We start from the raw sequence: 22822 nt of genomic DNA, 5'->3' as shown, positions 1-22822 counted from the left end.
GTACCCGGGTACCCTGTCGAACACATAACGGTTAAACTGAATAAAAACATATTATCATCTGCGTACAGCACTACTATATTTACAATGTTTCTCTTAATAACATCGTTGGCATTCTGGACTTACGAATTATTGTAAGTTTTTTTTTCTCAAACTCTCTCATCAAAATGCGTTTGAAATTAATTGAACTGTGCGAACATGCCTGGATGAGATCTATTTACCACTTCAGAAGCTCGAATATCCCTGTTACATCGACACAACGAAGGTATAACTAAAAAGGTGCTCTTTTATGGCTTGATGGTTTAGTACTAAGCAAAAACTGTTCTTACTATGCAAAATTTTGCCAACGTTGGTTTATATACACTAACGGTGCCCCTTACTGCTGTTCAGGGAGGATCACATCTGTATCCTCAGTGTATCTCAGCGCTAATAGCAAATGAATGTTATCAACTCATCTAAACTACGTATCGACTATTTGATCAATTTTTCTAGCACAAATATTGTTCGATGCATTTCTTCTATAACTTTAAATAATTGTTAGGTAATTCTAAATAGGAATCATTCAACAATGCTTCAACGGAAGCATCCAACCAACGCAATGCGTGGTATCACGTTGCGAGTAGCACCATTTCACAGATGGGTGACAACGATATCCTCTTCAAGTTCGTCCTTTTCGTCGTCCTCCTCGATTTCCTTTCGATCGGATTCGGTCTGCTGCTGCTTGGGTGTTTCGTCGAGCTTCTTCAACCGGCGTTCCTATAAATATGCAAATTTCAATAGCAGGATTCAGTTTAGTTCGATCAAAAATTGGATTATGATTCGCAAACAACGCTGAACGTGAAAATACACAAATCAATGCAATCGCAGTTTTCCGTTCTCACTTTTACGCAGACTGTAAATGAATTTAGATTTGCTGTTCTAAGTTCTTCTGGCATGCAATAGATTGTTAGTGGAAATGCTTTTGCTTAGGAACTAAACAGTGCATCCAAAAATGGTCGACATTTTGTATGTATATCTTTTATATTGCTTTAGATGCCATTAGTTCAAGCATTTTATGTATAATTCAAACCTAATTTTGTTGGAATCATTGTAAATGGATCATCAAAATCAATTATATTAGCGTATCTTTTAGTTGTGCATTTAAAAAAACTTGAACACTCCTGATTTTGCAAGTTTTAGCGTATGAAATATTGGCTCTATTTTGTGTTTTATTTTCCGTTTTCTAATCAGTTGTCAAAACGGCATAGAAGTAGAGCAACAGCGTTTCAAAATTTTGCTCGCACATAATCAATATCACAATTATACCCACGACGGCTTTGCGAAATCACTGAAAGCGGCCAAATCGATTGTGGCAAATGTTATTAAAGTGTTCAGGGAATAGCTGACGACAGCCGCGAAACCAAGGACAGGAGGAATCAGGTATCAGCATTTGTGGCTCGAGCAGCACGTTATTCGTTATTATTTAGAAGATTTGTGCCAGGACAGAAGGAAACAAAACTTAGAATGCAGCAGCGACTGGAAGAATGGTGGTCAGCGTTTTCAAACTTAATCCTAACCTTTCCATCAGCGATGTCGGAAACAAATTGCTTATATTTGAGGGTTTTTACATTTATACTGTTTTATACTCAATCCACCTTTTCGCGCGCTTAATGGCAGCTAGTGGGTACAACTTCTCGAATGTATTTGAATGCTTTTAGCAACTCTGCTCACTACACTAGTCAGTTTTACAACAACAATCAAGGGTGAAAACATCAACTATGCGAAACATGCTTTTTGGAAAAATGAATAGTTGTTGTATGGACGATGGAATTAACGCAAGTGTCTCATCTGTTTGTCTGTGGTGTTAGAGCAACTAGCAACTAGGACAGGACGTGCCACCCGGAGCCTAGAAATCTCATATTCAATTTACTCAATATATCTGAATTGATGCAATATACTGCTCATTCTTTGCTGTTTCTAGTACCGAAGAAATGAACTCAGCATTGCCAATCTGTAACCAACGACTCAAGCGAATCTACATTCATTCATTATCGACATCAGTGAATAAAATCAAATCGGCACCAACTTTACAGAAGGGCCAATCTGCAAAATGTAAACAAACCGAGTGAGGGTTATTTTTTGCTAGACTAGCATAGGGAAAGAAACCCTCAAAGTTGGTGCCGGAATGTCAACCATTCATTTATTTTGAACTGCTGGCAAACAACGGCAAACGGCAATAACGGCAAACAAAATTTCAATAAGCGTAAACATTGCTCCGAAGTTTCAATTATTTTTCTTCAGCCAGGTTTTGATTAGTTTTAAAAAGCAGACAGTGTAAAAAACTGAACTTTATCTAAAATATCAGTCAAGAGCAAGAAAATTGACTCAGCAATCATTCAGCACTGCAATTTATGAATGAATTATTGTGTTGAAGGTTAGAGAACTGAGAAATACAAACACTGTAAGCAGTTCAGTAGTCATGTTCATGGGCTGGCATATAAGAGAATGCTACCAGGGATAAACCTGTATACCTTGAATGTGCTTTATGTTCGCCTTCATGCAGGGCTGTCAACTTTTTCGAGCACTGGTGCCACCTCCGGCTTCTTATACTTCCCTATTGAAAATTCTTTGTACACGCTGCACCACTGCAGAACACTGTTGCCTGCAAATATTATTTTCAGAATCACTTTGTTTGCCAAACATCAGCTGTGGAATAAGCCGCAGATTCTGCGACTGAAATTATGTCTCGCATTTCATTTTGAAAATTAAAATTTTCTGATAAACAGCAATAACACAGAACTACACAGAATTCTCACTAATGAATTTCAGAAATACTGAAAGAGTTGACCAAACTCGTGTTTTAGTCTTTGACCTGCGGTCAGGCATTAAATTGTAAAACCATCGTTTCAAAAAATATTAACTGAAAGAGTTACCGTGCTATATTTCCAACAAACGGTTGAAGTTTAGATTCAACCAATCAAATATTAGGTCAATTTTGGGTCAACGCCGCGGTTAGCACAGGGCACGTCCTGTCCTAGGCAAATGAACAATAAGAGGTAAAACAGCCGCGACTAAAATAATGAATCAAATCAATCAATCAAATCAATTCAAGATGAACAATGTTTGAGGATTTTCTTCTGTCCGTTATGTTAGTTCGTTAGTCTTATGAAGAGCGAGCGAGCGAGAGAAAGAAAAAACTAAATTGATCATTTACTTCCAGCACGCTGCGTTTCGTTGCGAAACATAAAATTGAAAATACATGGAATTAAAAATACATGATTAACAAATTTCTTGAAAGTTCCAGATTTTATACTCAGCTAGGAAAACGAAGGGTTTAAAGCAACAAAAGTGGTACTCTTCTTATCCGAGATTCCTCCATCGAGACACGATAATGTCCATTAAATGAAAATATTTATGTTAAATATTATATAAATGTTAAATGAATGTTAAACTTCACGGATTCCGTGCAAACATTAAAAGCACAATTAAATTCATCGAATGGATGAGTGGCGTTGACCTCTCGAACCGCATTTATTCGTTCGAAAGCTGCTTGCCCAGGGCATCGACATATAACAATGAACTGCATTGCATGCAATGTTTCCAGTATAACTTCAGCCAGCATGCAATGTTCCCGGTTGTTCAATCAGCAACATTGCTTGACGGATCGTAACCCTACGCATCAGAGTTCAGAACTCTAAGCTTATCACTGAATAATAATCTTCTGCATAGCCATCGATTTTTATAAGCCGTTATTTTAGTGTTTGAAATAAATATTTAAATATTAAATCGCTCTAAGCATCAAGCAAAATAACGCACGTCATGCCAACAGTTTCAATTCTAGTGATTTGGTATTGATAGTCATGCGTATTTCACTAGCACTTTTATATACTGTTAATTACAGCTATAAATAAGACAATCACCTTTCACATCATTAAATAATAAATAACCTTGATTGTGAATTACAATGTAAATAACATTCCAAAGCGGTACTCACCTTCGCTGCCTGTCGAATTTCAACGATAGCATATCCGACCATTCCAAGAGCTAAGACCGCAAATAAAACATACAGCTTCATACGGGCGCAGAGCTGCGTGGAATAGGCATAGGCAATCACGAAACCAGCAGATTCCCAAAGCCGATAGTTGGAGAAGGCTGCTTCCTTGTTCCGCCGGAACAGTGCTCCGTAGATACCTATTTGTGTCAAATAGAAGGTCAGTAAATGGTACAATAGCTGCAGCCATTTTCAAACAGTCAATTACCATTAATTTGAGTCTGCCAGACGGCATCTCCCACTCCCCACAATCCCGAAATGGCAAAAAACACCAGCGGATGATCGGGATGCGGCTTCCAAAACAGGCAATATATTATGACCCCACCATGAACAAGGGCACCTAAAACAATAAAATATGAACAGTAATCATCATCTTTTACACGGAAGCGGCATGTTGCGTGACAGTCGAGAAAATGACCTACCGAGCAAAATAATAACGATACGGCCAATGTACTTCATTATCGATCCGAAGATGATCGAGCAAATGGCGTTCACTACACCGAAACAGATCATAACGTATCCAATCTGGTGAATCCCCAGCGCACAAGATACGTAGGCCTGGGTGAATTCGGCTCCGATGAACGCCTGTTCCATACCGATGAAGACGGTAATCAAGATCAGTAACTGCTGATTCACTTTCTTCAATTGTTTGAATGTTGCACTCAGTAATTGGATACCAGATACTTCTACTGCAGAAATTGATCCACGTCGTTTTTCACCATACCTGTTTGTAAAGTATATAACTCATTAATCTACTCCAATTTAACAACGTGTAAAATGTAAAACACACCGTGATAGCGGATCCATGAACAAGGCAATGATCACGACAGCAGCAATGATGCAAGAGAGATAGATAGCAGAGATTTCGAAGATTTCCGAATCTGGTGGCCGCTGGAGGTTAGCGTTATCGGTAGTCTCGACAACACAGAAATTAGCACCACACTTGTCCAGTGCCGAATCCGCGAAGGTTGCATTGTCATCGTGCACACTGGTGCCTCCATGTGCCCCACTGGAAAGAACTACCAGAACGAGTTTAGTTTTCCTCAGGTCAGAACCAATAACATTAAACCTTACCTAAACTGGAAATCAAATTTCCCCACAACTCAGCCGTTTGCCAAGCTAGGAAGAAGAAGCCGAAGAAGCGCACTATAATGGCTTCGACAGACTGCTCGGTTAGCTTAGCGTAAACTTGACCCAACTGCGTCAAATAGGTGGCTTTACTGGCCCACATGGGAGCTGCACCTAGACCTACCAGCATTCCAGCCGGAAGCAGCGTGTAAAATGTCGGATAAAACTGGGCAGCGATGTACGGTGCATAACAGAGCATGCTCACGCACAGTGTCCATTTGACCGTTAGCTTCCTAATTACGAGTGTCGGTAGGAATATGCAAGACACGACCAGCGCTGCGTAGATAACACTAAGCGACACCGTTCCCAGCCCATCCTTTGCGTTGATCGACGACTGTAGATTGGCTGTTCCCTACAAGAAAACAATGAATTTAATAAATTATCAAGAAGAGGCCCTTCCAGTTTACGAATGAAGTTTACCTGGAAAGCTGTGAACTGAACCATGAACGCAACGGAAACCGTTGTAATGTTTTTCAAGATGCGCCATTTTTCGTTTTTGGATAACTTAACCTTTTCTCGCAATGAAGCGGAATCGTTCTGAAACAAAAACGGAAAGAAAACGATGAAGTGCTGAATAGAGTGCGTTAGCAATTCAGTTAGGTACCTTGTCAGGATCAAATCCTCCGTGCATGATTGATCGATTATTTTAATTACATCTGGAAGGGAAAGAGTCCAGGTTAGTATTTTGGTATATTCGTATACATGTATACTTGTTTACGATATAATTGTAGTTTTGGTAAACGAACTGCTCATTCTTATTTGAAAAGACGAACAAAAAACTAGAAAGCATAAAATTTTCAAAAGATATTAATTTCATTCGTTTCCACGATTTGAGAGTTAAGAATGTTCCGCAGGACAGCTGATTTTAGACGTTTTAGAGAGGTTAAGCATCTATCAATAATCTTCAGTCTACATTGCTTTTGTTTCGTGGATAAATTGTTGTTTCTGTTGTGAAAATATCAAATTTTACAGTAACCATTGGCGGAACTAGAGGGAAGGCACTGATGAGTTCATATATTTGGGATCTCTGGTCACCGCCGATAATAATACGCGTAAGAGATTCGGAGACGCATTCAACCTGGAAGTCGAGCCTACTTTCCCTCCGCAAGACGCTTCGATTACGGAGTATACGCCGCCGCACAAAACTGACGTTGTACAAAACGCTTTATGGATTAGGCTCTGTAACTTTGCTTACGGATGACTTACGGGAACTTTCTGAACTTGAACGAACGGTGTTGTGGACTATTTTTGGCGAAGTACAAATGGAAAGCGGAGAGTGGCGCAGGCGTATGAACTACGAGCAGCAGAAGTGCCTGTAGAGTTCACCTACACCTGACGGATTTCGGGAGACTATGGACTGGGCTGGCTGCGTCGCAAGGATACCGGACGTCTGTATAATGAAATCGATTCTCTTCAAGAATCACCCCCCCCCCCAACCCACCTCCTTCCGGCGAAAGCGAGACCGGGTTAACAGAGACGCAGTATACCCGTAAAGCGAAGTCCACCGTCAATGCTATCAAGTCAGTCCTCGCGCGGGCCGAGAAGCCAATGAGGCAAAAACGGCGGGGTGACAGACATTGTGCCGTAGTCACGATTGACGTCAGAACGCCTTCAACAGTGCTAGTTGGGGAGCCCTAGCGCTGCACAAGAAGATAGATCGGACCGTCTATGCAGGTTGTTTAAAAGCTACTTCGAGAACAGGACGCTAGTTTACAATACTGCTGATGGACCGAAGAAGTATAAAATTACCGCTGGTACTCTGTAGGACTCGATTCTCGGTCCCACACTCTGAACGATGCCATGCACGATGAGGTGCTGAGGCTCAGGCTGCCCAATGGGTGGCAGACGAGTTTCTCGAAGAGGGGAAAACGCTGGCATCAGAATCCACAAGCATAATGGGAAGACACGTGAAAATCGATGGGATGGTGACGACAAATTCTTTAGCAATATCCTACGGGAAAATCTGGACGATTTGCTGATCCAAACAGGCCTCGAAGAGAGGTTGGTAATTCAGCATTGTAGGACAACGAGCCGAAGCATACTTCCAAGAAGACCAAGTCTTTCGTTCGGTCTTCTCTGATCAAACCACTGGAATGGCCCCTACCAAGTCCGAAACTCAAACCTATCGAGAATTTGTGGGTGATCCTCGATGTCAGGGTTAACAAAACTGATGTTATCACTAATAATAACTATTTTAAAACCCTGGAGCACGACTCCAAAAAATTACAACTTTGAAAAAAATCGAAAAATAAGACATTACAAAAGACTATCAGTGTGTTAACGGTAATTTGAAATTACCAATCAGTGTAACAGTATTCCAAAGATTGGAAGTTTCCCATTTTACTAAAACCTCCAATACGAGCTTTCCGACTGTAACTCAGCGACAACAAAAAACGTTTTCGTAAAACTTTTGTTTCTAAAAGATTAAGAATAAGAAAGAAATATCACGAAAGCTTTCCATTACTTGGAGCATAGTTTGCCGACTTTTCATTGGACTTTTCCACCACCATGAAGTCTTCGTTGATCTTTCGTCGCATCCCCTTTCGAAGAACCCTTAAGCCTGCTTAATAGAGGCCTTCCATTCATTTTTTTCGTGTGGTCGGTTTTGACTGCTTAAAATAATGCCCAAATATTTTTTTCATAATGCCTCCAACTACTGTAAAAATGAAACAAAATGAAATACCCAATTTTCATCACAACGCTCCACGGAGTTATAACGCGTCTTTTTATACTAGTATCTTCCATTTTCACCACCGCCAAAAATATTTGTGCTACTCTTTGCTCCTGTGGCATGGCAAGCAACAGCCGGAATAAAAACGAAGGTAATCATTGCCTTTTCTTTCTTGTTGCCCTTTTTACTCAGTCACTGATTAAAATCTGTTGTGCAATGCTGCCAACAAATCTGAAAATTTTGACCAACAGTGCAGCCGTAAAGTATTTGTTAAAACTCCGACACCGCATTTGTGAAGTTGTGAAGTATTGAAGTTGAATGAAATAAATATGCCAAAAGCTTACTAATGGGTTATATTTTATTTCAAATTTGAAAAGGAACGGTCAACTAGATAATTTTCTACAGCGTTTTTTCCGTGATGCAATTTGATGTGGGACACCCTTTAGACTGATGTTCCTGCACTTATTTTGAAACTGACTAAGCATTTAAAAAAAATTTGTTGACGAAATTGTGCTTTGCTGAATATAACACAAGCTTACTGCCTACTAACGACAAATATGTTTGACAATTTCCGAAGTTGTGTATGTATGAATGTAAACAAAAACAAATTTCAAACCCACATTGTCGTTAGTTTGACTGCCGGATTAACGAGTTAAAATGCGATAATCCGGCTGTAACCGGTTTTGTCACCAGTCAAAAGGCTCTCATTACCAGTACAGGAACAAACTAAAACAGATGCATCTCCATCAAAGAAGATGAAGCTCGATCTACAAGCAAAAATTTCTCCAAACGCGAGCAAGATTTCTCCGAATACAGAAGAACGGCAGATTACTATTCGGGATGCTAACGATCATCATCATGCTATGAACAAGGATTCAGATAAAGATCCACTGGACGACAATTCTAAGCAAACGTCGATCGCCGCACCCAGTAATTCGGTTTCGTTAAGTAAACTCACGCTAGAGAGCAGCAAGAACCAGAACAGTACTTCGGAGGAGATCTCCCCAAAAAAGGAGACCGAATCCGAGCAGAAGTCTATACGAGGTCGCAAGACTTTGGCAGTAACTGAGTCTCAGACATCGTCTACGAAAGCCCCAAAACACCGTCACGTAGGATGACTTCCGCTGCTGTCCCCGTTGGTTCAATTTACACCGAGGAAGCACCAATCAATAGCCGTTCAAGTAGAAAGATCAAACTGAAAAAGTTTTTTGGTGAAGTAGAAACACCTGTAAGTGCTTCGGCTTCCAAAACCAAATCAGCAGTGAAACCAGAAGGTGGACGTGGCCGTCGAAAGACACTAGCGGCTGATTTCGGTAGCGACTCGCAGGAAAAAACAAACGAAGATCAAGAAGCTAATCTGATCAATCCAAAAAAGAGCGAAACAAAGATGGAAAAGCTGTCCTCCAGTGCGGAAAATCCAGAGGCCCCGGGTCCGAGCTCAGGGTAGGCGATTGCAAGTGACACGCCAGTTGAGCAGAAATCGGCGGCGATTTCCGAGGATGGACAAAATCAACCACAACAACAACAATAACAGCAACTGAGCGCAAGCCACTCGTTGCCATCCATCGGCGACGACGAGCAAGAACAGTTGGACCGAGAAATTATATTCAGGATACCCGAATCGAACAAACATCGCCGGCACCGCAACAGAAGACGAAAGTTCCCCCAAACGATCCTGCGCCGTTAGCTGAGCACGATCTTGTACCTCAGTTGGCCGATTCTAGCTGCCCTACCGTTGACTTGGATGCGAAACCACCAAACGAAGTACTGGCAACTGATAAAGAACTGGGAGTTACCCCAGAGGATTTTTAGCGGTTACGGAGCCTTATGGGGACAATGAAGGAGATCACTTGGCTGCTGATCCACAGGAAATCCTTGAAACTGTAAAAGAAAATATCCCGCATGTAGAACAGCAGATTCCTGAGCAATTAATTGAGACTAAGTCGGATGAGGGTTAACCACAAGAAGATCTAAATACGCTCAGTACTGAAATTACTGTAGATGAATTAGTTCACAACGCTCCTACTGTTACCCAAAATACAGAAATGTCGGCAAGTAGCAGCTTTTCTGAAGCGCTAAAAGTTGATGAAGACTTAATGGAAAATGTCCACAACAGTAGAGATGAACATTTCGAATGCTTGGAATTTCTGCTTGGAAACAGAACAGTTGATTAGTCAAGTTCCCATGTCTAGTAATGGCTCGTTTAACACAACACATGTCATCGATAATGATTTAGACGACGTAGCTTTGCACGATCAACCAATCAAAGAACCAACTGATAATCCTGAAGAAACTCCAGCAGAATCTGCAAACACATCAGTTACACCTGAGATAGAAAATGATCTGACGAAAACTAAACCTCCAGATATGACCGACATCGCCGCCGAACCCGCCAATTGCACCTTCACGGAGAACGACCGTGACATTGAATCGATTATAGTGATTCCAGAAACACCAATGATTGCGAAGTTGAAATCACCCCCGCTGCCAGCATCGCCCAAAACTCCAAAATCCAAGATAGCCATGAACGAGGAAAAATTTTCACCTGACAAACCAGACGATCAACATCAACCCAGCGTCCCACAAGTAATTTAATTATTTGACAGTCCGATTCCTACAGCCCTTCAAATGCAAACCGTCGAGGCAATTGCTGGAGGTAGCACCACCAGCACCCCAAACGCTACAGAAATGCCACCAAAGCTGACTGCTGCGGAGTACAGTCGTAAACCAGTTCCGCCAGTGCCTGGTAAAATATCCAAAAAAAAAGTGACATTCCACAGCCCGGCCAACAGTTCCATTCTGATAGATGCCATCGACGAGCGGATCAGGAAAAATGTCAACACTAGGGACAGTAATCGACGCAAACGTTCGCTGTCGGAGCATAGAGATTTGGCGCATAAATCGACAGCAGTACCTAGCAAGTCAGCACTCAAAGCCGGAAATGGGACCACCTCAACTATTCGATCGAAATCGTTTATCGCACGGCCGATAGTGATTGGCAGGGGCCCCTCAGGCGGCAGCTCGAATAGTAGGAACGACACACCCGATGGAACGCGTCGTGTCAACGAGCAAAGCAGACACGACTAACGTTAAGTGTTTTTACATTACACAATGTTTCCCAGTTTACTGTTAAGTGACTCTTCGTTCTTGTGTAGTATGATATTTTTAACATTTTTATTACTTTCGCCGTTTAAAGGGACATTTATTAACATGCTTTATTAATCATATATAAACATAAATCTGTAAATAAATGATACACATCTACAATATGAATGCATTCTATCAATGATAATCTTAAGTAGTCATTAGTAATTATGATTAATTTTTAGTAATCACAATAGTACGATTACCAAAAATTAATGGTAATCAGAGCTATCATAGCTATTGGAAACCTGTTGGAAAGTTGTAAAATTCTTAAAATTACAAGTTTTTGTACACCTATTGCTAAATGCGTTAGTTAGTATAACAATTAGCAGGAATTTGTAAGTTTTTTATTTATTTACTATTTGATGGGGCTTTCAACCGTTGGTTGGTTCGCCCCAAAATTTGTAAGTTTTGAAATACGAAGTGCGCAGAACTAGGAACCTGCGCAAAATTAGGTACACTTGCAGTGGCTGCTGTCGTTACGTAACTGCATTTATCATCGAAAACTGTTTATTCGCTGTTGTTGGTTCGTCTGCGGTTTGATTTCGAATTCGTTTTTACGCTAGTTGTGGAGAAAATCGTTCGTACCGGCGTAAACAGTTTACCTTAGACAAAAACCATTATTGTATCACTTCTGCACTAGAGCATAAGAGATATAGAAACAGAAGTCCACTCAGCCAATTGTCATGACTCTGATTGTAGATGTATAGGGTGATTTATCTACCTTGGGCAGTGCGAAACGCAAGGATTCCGTAAGGCAACGGAATGCCGAAAAAGTTCAACAATTCAATGTTTCAAGCCCTCTGGTTTGGTTATCAATTAAGATGTGCACCAGAACGAATGTCCCGTCCTTTGATCCCGTTTCTATCAAAAACATCATGCAAATGGACAGTATGCATTTTGGTCGGAAAAAGCATCATCGCATTATGCCAAAAAACACAGTCGTTCCAGAATTTTTTTTTCGATCACATTTGTACCCAAACAAATGGTGTACAAAAATAAGAGGAGAACCACGAATCGCAAACAGTTGATTGGTAGAATTTAAAGTCGCATTCGCAAAGCTGACATTATGGCCGTACAACGCTTCTGTTCCGACATCAAACGTAAGTTTCGCCGAATAGCCGATTACGGACCGCTTTCAGATATTTACTGTTTTTTAACAATGAATAATGTAGGGTGCGGGAGGGTATTCCCATCACGCTACTAATTTTGGCATACATTACCTTTTTCGGCTACACTTTCCCAAATAAAAACTTTACCGCTATATAACAATACTGAAACAAATGTAGCACTCATAGGCTTTAATGTGTTATAACTATTTTCATAAAAATGTAAGTAGTTTGCTTAATTTTATTCAATAAATATCAAAACCACTGTTTTTCCACTAGCACGTAACCAGGCTGAAAAAACTAGCAGCAAACGCTTACGCGTATCCGCTCTTGATGATGGTTTAGAAAACACACAATTATGATCACGTTTACTTATTCTAGAAACTAAACAGTTATGAATATGCTATCACAGAACAATTCTACTTCTTTTTATCACGGAAGAACAAAAAAATTCCCCTCTGATATGAAAATATAAATCAATTTTCATTCACTAGCCATTAGCAGCATTTTGTTTTTAATTCCAGCATATGGTGCGTTATTTACACTACTACCAATATATGTGCTGACATATCTGGTATTTGAGTGAACTGGCGCTACTGTATATGAACGATTCAATGATACACTAGCGCCAGCAGCAAGCTGTTGTCACTGCAAAACTAATTATCTTCAATGAGCCCGGAATGTAGGCAATAGCGAGAAGTTATCCCTCGGTCTCTCTTTTCTTGTCTCTTATGATCTGTTTTTGAAAAGCATTTATTCGCTGTGCTAGCTATTTCGGCCTGTCGGATTTAAAAAACACAGACACCACTATAGAAAATGGGCTCAATTTAGCCGCAGCGACTTCATCATTTCTCGCGACTATAACTCAAATTCAGTAGCGTTTTATTAAGACCAAAATACACGCCGATATTCAGTAAATATTATTCTATCAACTGGTATAAAAATCTTGTCTCGAATAAATATAGTTTCAACGTAGTTCCTGAATATTGTTCAGGCTACTGCTTAATGGGCTGGAAATATCCACCAGTACCCTATCTTTAATTTCAGTAAATCAGATTTTCTTCAAGTATCCTTGTCTTTTTTTTTAACAGCTTGAGAAAAAAAATCTAAAATTTTAGTTGCCACCCGTTAATGAGTTATTGGCATTGTAGCACCGTAACTACAAAAGATACGGCAAAACTTTATTTAGCAAAATAGTTATAATAACTAGTAATAACTAGTTCTACAAATGTCCCATACGTAACTATGTCAAATTTTGCTCGACGGAGACGGTACTGTCAAATAAATGAAAATTGAGTCAACCAACTAACCAGGCTTTATTTTCGATTTTTTTTTGCTCAGCAGATTACAAATCAGCTGAGAGTAATGTTATTGATGTCTTTTTGATGAAAAGTAGAATTTGGAAAGATTTTTTTCATCCTGTAGAAGCGAAGTTACAAGCTTAGCATAATTACTCTCAAACTCCATCACTTCACTTCAATCCTTTATCCACAAATATGAAGCGAACGCTTCTTCGAAGCTTACAGATAATTCTAGGAAAATTCATAATGCAACTGACTCAGCGACGGTTTTACTAAGCGATGTACATCAACTATAAAAGCTTTTCTCAATGAAAATCCGGCTCGTTGCAGTACTGCCAGGTATTTCAAATATATGACGCCGATATGCAAATCTACGGTTGGATACACCGATCATTTTGTCCGAAGTCCCAACATCGCTGAACTGTTCCTAATGTTGCTGATTTACTACATTATCAGTGTAGATCGCAATAGGAGTATTGTCTCCGCGTCTCATATAATTACCATTTCCGCCTAATACACGTGATTTTCCGGCAACGTTTTCAACGGATTCGCCCACTCGCGTAGAAGTATGCAGATTCTATGCCGTAGGAAAGCGTCAAGCGTCAACCAACCGGTAAATCGCAACAAAAGCTTCTGATCATCCCTTCACTGCTGGTTGACGATAGAACTATATAGCTAATAAGACAGACTAAACATGGGGAAGTGTGGCAAAAAGCGTGGGAGAAACTTTGTTCATGACAAAATAATAGCACTATCTTAAAAGACGGTGCCGCAGGTAAGCGACAATTTGTGCCCAACGCAAACGATATGCCATAATTCTGCACCAGTGCAGTGTCACTGCTGTGATTCAGAGACAACAGTTTACTTGTTGTCTTAGCCTGATTAAGTTAATAGGAAATTAAGTACCATTTTCATTAACCTGCCGTATCCAACTATTGAGAGAACCACTAGTTGGCTGAGACTGAATGTCAGTATTGTTCCGATTTTATCAGCACCTGCTTGAGTTTTGGGCTGATATAATTGGAAAACTGATATACAGCCCGGACTCGATTATCCGGGTGTTCACTTTTATTTTCAGGCCGGATAATCGAATCACCCGGATAATCGAATCATATTTTTGGTACAAAAATTTTTCTCTTAAATACCTTTGGACACTTTACTTTTTGTTTTTACAAAGTATAAAAATTACCTCCTTGCCGACCAGTTTCGGGTAAGTACTACTACTTACCCGAAACCGGTCGGCAAGAAGGTAATTTTTATACTTTGTAAGAACAAAATGTAAAGTGTCCAAAGGTATTTAAGAGTCATTCTAGTTCTTAGGTTAGCACGACTACGTAATTGAAGACAAAAATTTTTTTTTTAGCATCATGTTTTTTGACTTGTAGGTGTCATAAATCTATTTCTAGTATTGATTAATCTCCCCTGTATTGATCTCTAGTATTGATAAAAGTTATAAAATTTCTTTCTTACGATTTTTTCCACTCTTTCCCCTCCATTTTCAAAATAAAAATTTCATCACTTTCCCCTACCGTTCCTTCATCAATTGTAGAACCAACGTTTCAGAAAATGTTTTTAAGGGTTTGACCACAAATAACGCTTCATAGCTAATTTATATGAAGAGTTACAGTTATGATATCTTTGACAAAGTTTTTGTATTGATATTTATTACACCTTTGCTGGACACATCAAACCTGTATCTCGAATAAGTCAGAAAATAAATTTCGAATTTCACTTTTAAGGTGTTTAATCACATAATGGTTTCTGTAAAACAAAGTGTTTTTTTATACCAAAATATATTGCCAAAGACACCGTATGCCAAAAATCTCGCTTTTCGGCGCAATCTCACGCCATCACGTATTTCGCTGTTTGGACCACTGTGCTGCCTAAGGGTAAAAGGCCTGAAACACTCATTTGACTGTTTATATGACCTCAAAGGAATCATTAAATAACTTAAAAAGAACTCCAAAATTATTTTTATTATTTTTATTTTTATTCTATAATCGGAAAAAACTCATATAATCGGAGGCTAATATAATCGGAACCATACTGTAATATGAGAATTATCTGTTTCAAAGGTTTTATCAACCTTGCAAATGCTATGAATCAGCTGAATCTGTTGAAAGGAACTGGATAATCACCAAGGTCTTGATTTTCGAATTGTATTGCAACAGTAGACCAACAGGGTGTCAGTGACAATTTAGCTTACGGAAAGGTATTTTCAGCCTGCTTCAAATTGAATCTTTTTGCTTGTTCTTTCAGTAAATACGAGGTTTGTTCAAAAAGTATCGCGAATTTCATGTTTTTTCAAGAATTACACGTTTTTTTCAATACTCGAAGCATTTGAAAAAATCATTTTTTGTGATCTTGTTCAGCTCCTCCTTCAATGCTGTCTTTATCTCCTAAATCGTGGCGTAGCGTCGTCCTTTCATGGGCCTTTTCAGTTTCGGGAACAAGGAAAAGTCACAGGGGGTCAGGTCTGGGGAATACGGTGGGTGACGCATTATCGAAGTGTTATTTTTGGCCAAAAATTCGCGCACAAATAATGATGCATGAGCAGGGGCGTTATCATGGTGCAAAAGCCAATTTCTGTTCTTCCACAAACCCGGGCGTTTCCTGATTGCGCATTACTTGAAGGTAATATTCCATATTGGCCGTTCTACCCTGCGGCAAGAACTCATGATGCACCACGCCCCTGCACTCGAAGAAAACTGTCATCAAAACCTTCACTATTTTTTGGAATAGACAAAAATCGGAGACAAGCTAAAACACGTCCAGGTACAATAGCTGTCAAAAACTGACCGAACATTCAAAATGGCCGAAATTATCAACATCAGTGAGGGTACCAACATAACGCCACAAAAAGATCGAAAATCGAACAATACGTAGCCCGCGAAAATTCAAAATTCGCGATGCTTGGACTTTAGATAAATACATTAAAACCCAAATACCAAATACAAAAGAGGCTCTAACAAACACCTCCTACGGGCAGCATTCGTTGACGATGACGGTGGTTCATCCACCGTCCAGTTTGATGATTTGTGTATTTGGAATAGCTAGGAACACCAGATAACAACCCAAATAAGGTGATCCACCGGAGCATTTGAGCAAGAAATTGAGCCTGAATTCGCGGAATACGATCGAGAAACGCACGCGTCGCACAATGCTGACAATCTGCGAAACCTTCATCAAGCCGGTAATTCTTTTCAGACTTGAAGCTTTGACGGCGCTCATGGAGGACATTCCTGGCCTTGCCTGTTTGAGCATAAGGTGCTGCGAACGACCTTGGGTGGAGTGCAAACTATAAGTGGCACCACTAGAGAATGGTGAAGGTGCAAGAATCACGAGCTACAGGCACTTCTTAGAAAAGCCGTAGCAGACGATAATTCGATGAAAACCCAAACCCACCGGTATTAGAAACAAAGGGCCCTAACGTACGATATGCCTCGATCAGCTCGAATGCGACTTAAGACTTCTGACCTGTGCGAAATTGGCGGCGAATGACCCAAGACCGAGTACAACATAGAGGACTGCTTGAAATAGTACAAGCCACACCGGCTCTATGTGCTGAACAACAACAAAAGTAACACAAACCCGTTTTGCTTACTTGGACTCCCTCCTCTTGTCGAGGAACTAAACCAAAAAGAAAGTAAAGAAGTGGAACCCAACGCCATTGAACAAAAATATCTTTAACGATAGGACTATCCAATCTTTCACATCCATTTTAGAGGCTACTGGACAGCATAATGTGTCTTCAATAATCATAAAGTGGATAGTGGATAAAGTGGAATGCTTAAAGAATGCTCATTTTATAAAGTGGACGCTTATTTCTCAATGTTTCAGGATTAATTCTTAAGGAACAATTATTAAAACTATTTCAGTGTATATGTAAACTGCTTATTTTTGCAATACAACTGGGACCCTATTCTCACAGTCATCTCACCTAAACACAGGAAGGGATCAGTGGACTGGAATACGAAACAGAACTGGTAACGGCTGAATAATGCATTCCGTCGGTGCATTACGCATCTATAGACTTAAAATAGTAAGGTCTATTCACAGGGTGGTTCACAGCCTCTTATTCAGCAACTCCTATCCCTATCTCCTCGTGGTACCAGCCGGGATAGAGCACCTTGGTGGAGATCGGGTAACCAATCCCGGTGGAAGCCAAGGTCGTATGCTAACAGGAAAAGAGGGCTCTTTCGAACTTCGTTGGTCCTCAGGCGAAACACGGAGTTTGTTGCAGGCTTTGCATGCTGCCACCACGAAAAATCTGAAGCAATGAAGGAAGAACAGAGAAATTCGGACTAGAACAATCGGAATAGACCCGCATGACGAAAAAGGACTATGGATTGGAAACTCAGGGAAGTGGAACTGCCGGTCACCCAACTTCCAAGGGAGTATTCGAGTACTCTCTAATGTATTAAAGAACCGGAAGTTCAACGATGTAGCGATGCAGGCGATACGCTGGAAGAATTCAACGGTACGTACGTTCAGTGATGGACATGCCATCTACCAGTGCTGCGGCAACACACACGAGCTGGATACAGCTTTCATAGTGATGGGCGAGATGCAGAAACGGGTGATTGGGTGTTGGCATAAGCATCATCACCGTTCACAGCCCTCACCTCAGAAGCAGGCTTCATTTTCAGTTTTTTGCTCAGCAGATGCTCATTTAACTACAGCGCCTCAACGAAACAAATTTCAAAAAAGTAGTGTAAAAAGCAATTGTAGAGTTAATTATTATCTACATTATTGTTGAAGAAAGTATAGTTCTATCTTTTGTATTTACGGCGCTATGGGGCTGCTACCCCGTTGGTAGCAAAAAGAGCGCACAGTTGGCTACCAACGGGGTAGCAATCGCATAGCGCCGTAAATACAAAAGATAAAACTATACTTTCTTCAACAATAATGTAGATAATAATTAGTTCTACAACTGCCGTATACACTACTTTTTCGAATTCTGTTTAGTTGAGGCGCTGCAGTCAAATGAGCATCAACTGAGCAAATAACCTAGCCTGCTCAGAAGTACCGATGATGACAAGGATGAATTCTACGCGCAGTTGAAGAGTGAATACGACCGCTGCCAATGACGATATCCATCGTCATCAGGGATTTCAATGCTCAGCTCGGCCAGGAGAAAGAACACAAACCGCTGATTTGAGAGTTCAGCGCACACTAGCTGACCAATGAAATAGGCAGAAGACTTATCTACTTTACCACCTCCAAGAACATGGTCGTGTGTAGTACCTTGTTCCATCACAGACTCCTACAAACAAAACGCTTGGAAGTCACCAAATCAGACAGAATCACAGATCGAACACGTTTTGAGCAAAAGTAGTAGGAATGTGCAGAGTTGGAGCGGCTGCATCGTTCTCAGGAAGCGCGAAAGTTCTACCAGAAACTTAACGGATCCCGTAAATACTTTGTGCCGCGAGCCGAAATGTGTCGGGATAAGAATGGCAGTATTCTGACGGACGATCGTGAGGTGGCCTATAGGTAGAAACAGCACTTCGATGAATACCTGAATGGCTCCCAGGCGGATAACCATGACGGCGGGGAAAGTGATTTGGACGGTGCAACAAGGAGGGTAGGCGAAGTTAAGGAGGCCATCGTGCAGCTAAAGAACAATAAATCAACTGGAAAAGATGGTATCGGAGCTTATTAAAATGGGGCCAGAAAAGCTGGCCGTATGAATCGGTTAATTGTTAGAATTTAGGAAACGGAACAGCTACCGGAGGAGTGGAAAGATGGGGTTATCCGCGCTCTCTACAAAAAACGGCGACAAGTTGGATTGTGAGAACTATCGAGCGATCACCGTTCTCAATGCCACCTATAAAGTGCCGTCCCAAAACACTTTGCGCCGACTTTCACCAATTGCGAAAAGATTTGTTGGAACTTATAAAATCGGTTTCGTCGAAGGTCGGCCTACAACGGATCAAATATTTACATTGCGGCATATCCCCCAAAAGGGCGTCTTTACGTTTATCATGCTTGCTGTTCAACATAGCGCTACATAACAGCTTGTAGCGGATAGCGGCAGCGGATATAAACGGCACGATCTGTGGTGGTGGTTGAACAGTACACCAGGCTAAAGCGCAAAGCAGAAAAGATTGGGTTAAAGCGAAGATCTCATAATAAGAAGACTGGCAGCTCTGCCAATATTCGGGAGACACTGATGGTAGCTCGCTCTGCTAGCCCAGGTGGTCCCTCGATGCATCTATGTAATTGAGTGTTAATATTTATACCGCCATGCCAACATATTCGAACAAACGCCAATACAGAATTTTGGAGAGCTTACTAACACTCATGCAAAATTGACCATGTTCGCAAATAGAAGCGTCGCTGATGCTGACAGGCTTCACAAGCAATTGCGGTCAAGAAGACTAAGCCCCCGAACTACGGGAATGAACCATGGACAATGCTCGAGGAGGAGCTGCGAGTACATGGAGAATGAACCATGAACTTGTAAAACTCTATGGCGAACTGAGTATCCGAAAGCTAGCTAAAGCTCGACGGATACGATGGGCAGGGCATGCTGCAAGAATGCCAGACAACTACCCTGCAAAGATGGTGTTTGCCTCAAATCCGGTAGGCACAAGGCGACCAGGAGCGCAGTGAGCAAGATGGTTAGACCCGGTGGAGCGAGATTTGGTGGAGAGTACTCGGTGTCCAATTCCTCAAGCGATAGCCCACAACCGAGTTAACTGGAGTAACCTTGTTCAACAGGCTTTGTTTTAGGACAGCATTTCACTCAGGTGAGCATCGTAACTGTGCACAATATCAAGAAACAACGATCACCCAAAAGTATTCTCGAAGACGTACGATTTATCAGAACAGAAAAGTTTAGAAAGAAGATCTTGGTATGGCAAGCAATCGGCTCGCGTGGCTTAAAGAGTTCTTCGTATTTCACACTGGGTCACAAAACATTGTGGTCTACAGCAGTGCTAAAAGTATTTGTGAGCATTGTGCAATATCTTTATGAAGGGCATCGTCAGAAAAGTTAGAGAATTGTTCATAAATAAGCAGTAAATCTTGTACTTCACTTAATTTCAGTATCATATACAATCATTTCCATATATACAACCGAAACTTATTAATTTGTATGAAAACAAACAGTTTCCAACTAAAAATAGGTTAAAATCAATTGCAGGCGGCATTGAGATTGCCCTTGTTTTTGTTTCCTAGTGGAAAGGAATGTTTCCGACAGTTTGATCTGTTATACCGACGGTTCCGCGTACGAAGGTCGCGCGGGTGCTGGTGTTTATTACAGTGAACTGGAAGTGGAGAAATCCTGGAGGAATTTGCACTTCAGAAAGCATTGATCGAAAAGATTATATACTTTTGATTCTGATAACCGTGCCGCTATAAAAGCACTTTGTGCGGCTAATTCAAGATTCAAAACAGTCATCGCTTGTCACACCCTACTAGACTCTACTAGGCTAGAAGAACTAAGCATTCTGAATGCCGGTCATCTGGTTTTGGTTTCTGGGCATTCTGGTATAACCGGAAATGTTTGGACTGATAAACTTGTAAGATCTGGAGCATAGAAGTCAGTTTTCATCTCCAGAACCTGCATTACCAACTGCGGCATGTTGAATAAAACAATAGATTAGATCTTGGTTTACATCGAAACATGAACGTTATTGGAAAAGTTTTGGAACATGTCGTCAAATGAAACGTTTCATTGTTAAGTCTTGTGACAAGGTGGAAAAATTTCTTTTGCAAACACGTTAAGTTAAATTGTATAGTTCTTATCAGATCACTGACTGGTCACTGCAGACTTAAATATCATATGACTACGATTCTGCTAGCTGACTAATTTCATTGAGATTTATGTGAATCCGATTACGGTACACCATATTACGTAATTTGCAACTGTACGGGGCAACTGGGCCCTTATATATAGATGAGTATATCTTTCAGAGGATGTACTATTGATAAGTTAACTACCAAGGATTACAGTATCCCCTCGGGGGTACATAAACCACTGGCTATATATGTGTTTGTGGGTCAAATTCCTTATCTACCTCTTCCTATTCCTACTGTTTTCCTTCCCATCCCAAGTTACAATTTGGGTTTTATTACATTCTTATGATGGCATTTAAGACCAAAATTGGTCTTGAAAACCGCAATAAGAGTACAATAAAACTCACATTGTTGCATGGGGTCTTCATCAGATAAATGATAACACAGGCAAATTAAGCAAGATACAAATCCTGCACGATACCTGAACACCACATCCAACTGATCGAATGTTGTAGCTAAAAGTCAAGCAAGATTCGTCACATAAATTCATGCAACCAACCTATCAAAACACATCGAATCGTTTGGTGCTTGTTTACCAGCTTTCCCGATTGTATGCAATGAACATTATTGTGTGCAATCTTCCTAGTATCGTCTGATATCGTTCATATTCATGAATACATTCACCGATCTGCAACCTTGGTAGACTGAATTTAGAAGCAGGGTGAGAAAACCGTTACATACATATGATATCAGGAAACGAGTTTTTTTCTAACAAACAAACCAAACAAAAGTTTCAATAAATGTTTGATTATAAACTCGGTAGCTTCGTAAAATGTGGAAAATTGATACAAGTCTGAGGAGTTTTGGGTTCCATATAACATTGAATCAATTTTGACAATAAAGGAAACGAGTGTGCCCAAAGTGATGGAAATGAATTTTTGCATAAAATAGTGTTAGTAGGATTTACACAATAATTTATAAACCAGTTTATTACACAAACCATTTCCTGCGCATGGGGTTATGCATAAAATCCCGTTTCTGCTTGTTTTGAAATAAATTGCTTTATTGGGTAACCTTCAAAATTAAAGTTTCTTCTAAAAATCATGCAAACTCATAAAGGTTTCTCGAAATCTGCAAACATTCGACATTGAAAATTCATTTTCGCAAAATTGGGGCTAATAATTTACCGGTATTGAATAAAATTTTCTCACAAACTCGTGAAACCCAAACTGCAAATCTTACACGGTTCAACTTTCATGCCGCGGAAGGCGTGAAAATCGGACCAGCAGTGGCTACTTACAAAATTGAGTCTATTTATTGGTGGACAGACATACCCACAAGTACACAACGAATTGATTGATTTGTGGCTAATACTGTTTTTGAAGTGGCGAAAGCGAATGCGACGAAGTGAGTGCATGTTTTCAAATTCGAATTATCATCGTAAATTTACACACAGACACATATAAATACCTACGTATATTTTAACGAATTTATCACCTGGAAACTATTTATTGTTTAGTCCTTCCTAGAACAATGTTCTTCCCTGCTTTACAAACGGCATTGAACAAGTCCTTCTTAGTTTTTTAGACTCTAGTCACACTCACCGATGGTCAACGATGATTTACATATAAATCGCGCACCACAAAACTGGTTGGATTCAGCAACTCTGTTAGGCCGGGTGATATCGAAGCCAGAA

The 22822-nt window shown here is 40.4% G+C and overlaps 1 protein-coding gene across 1 annotated transcript; it reads right to left on the bottom strand.

Annotated features, from left to right (window-relative positions):
• Window positions 1-102: 102 nt before the first annotated feature.
• LOC128743900 (UNC93-like protein) lies at window positions 103-22822 on the bottom strand. Its single transcript, XM_053840592.1, has 9 exons — window positions 22731-22822; window positions 5760-5811; window positions 5576-5692; window positions 5102-5507; window positions 4818-5046; window positions 4450-4751; window positions 4236-4367; window positions 3971-4167; window positions 103-753 (listed from the first exon to the last, which is right to left on the bottom strand). Exons 2-9 carry the CDS (start codon window positions 5784-5786, stop codon window positions 628-630), a joined length of 1536 nt encoding a protein of 511 aa, XP_053696567.1. The 5' UTR covers window positions 5787-5811; window positions 22731-22822; the 3' UTR covers window positions 103-627.

This window comes from Sabethes cyaneus, chromosome 1, assembly GCF_943734655.1.
Source record: "Sabethes cyaneus chromosome 1, idSabCyanKW18_F2, whole genome shotgun sequence".
NCBI lineage: Eukaryota > Metazoa > Arthropoda > Insecta > Diptera > Culicidae > Sabethes > Sabethes cyaneus.
This window is presented reverse-complemented; position numbering and strand designations above follow the sequence as displayed.

Excerpts from the sequence above, each read along its gene's own strand:
- LOC128743900 (XM_053840592.1), bottom strand. The coding sequence starts at position 5,786 with ATGCACGGAGGATTTGATCCTGACAAG. Across the intron at positions 5,508-5,575 it reads TTCAGTTCACAGCTTTCCAG|GGAACAGCCAATCTACAGTC; the intron begins GTAAACTTCATT and ends GTTTTCTTGTAG. Across the intron at positions 4,752-4,817 it reads TTCATGGATCCGCTATCACG|GTATGGTGAAAAACGACGTG; the intron begins GTGTGTTTTACA and ends CTTTACAAACAG.